The sequence below is a fragment of the Opisthorchis viverrini genome (genome assembly GCF_000715545.1).
Source record: "Opisthorchis viverrini unplaced genomic scaffold scaffold22350, whole genome shotgun sequence".
NCBI classification, from domain to species: Eukaryota; Metazoa; Platyhelminthes; class Trematoda; order Opisthorchiida; family Opisthorchiidae; genus Opisthorchis; species Opisthorchis viverrini.
Window position 1 is genome coordinate 1 of NW_008765412.1, and position 493 is coordinate 493.

A 493-nucleotide genomic window follows, 5' to 3' on the forward strand; every position below is an offset into this window, starting at 1 on the left:
ACTACTCGCATGCCTCCCTATCAGTATTACCACCGTTACAGTGCTAGTCAACCAACAACACCTTTGCTGCTATTCTTGTAAAAATCTCCAGCACGCTGCAAAAGTATGCACTGAGATATTGTGAATAGAGCTCATTCGCACGAGCACTAATCGTTCATCTCTGGTCTCTCGTTCAGAGGGAAACTGATGTGTACAAACATCATGTGTGACCTCACAAACGAACGTCTGTGTCAGCCCTATTCCACAGGATACAGAAGTGACGTTGATCACCTGAAGGGTTTGGAACTCGACAGTTTGAGCGTCTTACTGGCATGTGTCGAAATCAGCGCAGATCCTCTGGACAGAGGTTCAAATTGCTTGCTCTACTGTCATGAAAGCTAGCTAATTTTCTTTCGCTTTTGAAGTGTATAAAATTCTAAAATGACCGAACAAGTTTCCGCGAAAGCGAATACTTGAATTTCGGTCTCCTAATTTCAGCTAGAGCTCCTAAAGT

The 493-nt window shown here is 43.6% G+C and overlaps 1 protein-coding gene across 1 annotated transcript; it reads left to right on the forward strand.

Annotated features, from left to right (window-relative positions):
- Nucleotides 1-201: 201 nt before the first annotated feature.
- Nucleotides 202-381, forward strand: T265_12370 (hypothetical protein; the record flags this gene model as incomplete). Its single annotated transcript, XM_009179872.1, has 1 exon — nt 202-381. One exon carries the CDS (start codon nt 202-204, stop codon nt 379-381), a length of 180 nt encoding a protein of 59 aa, XP_009178136.1.
- Nucleotides 382-493: the final 112 nt, after the last annotated feature.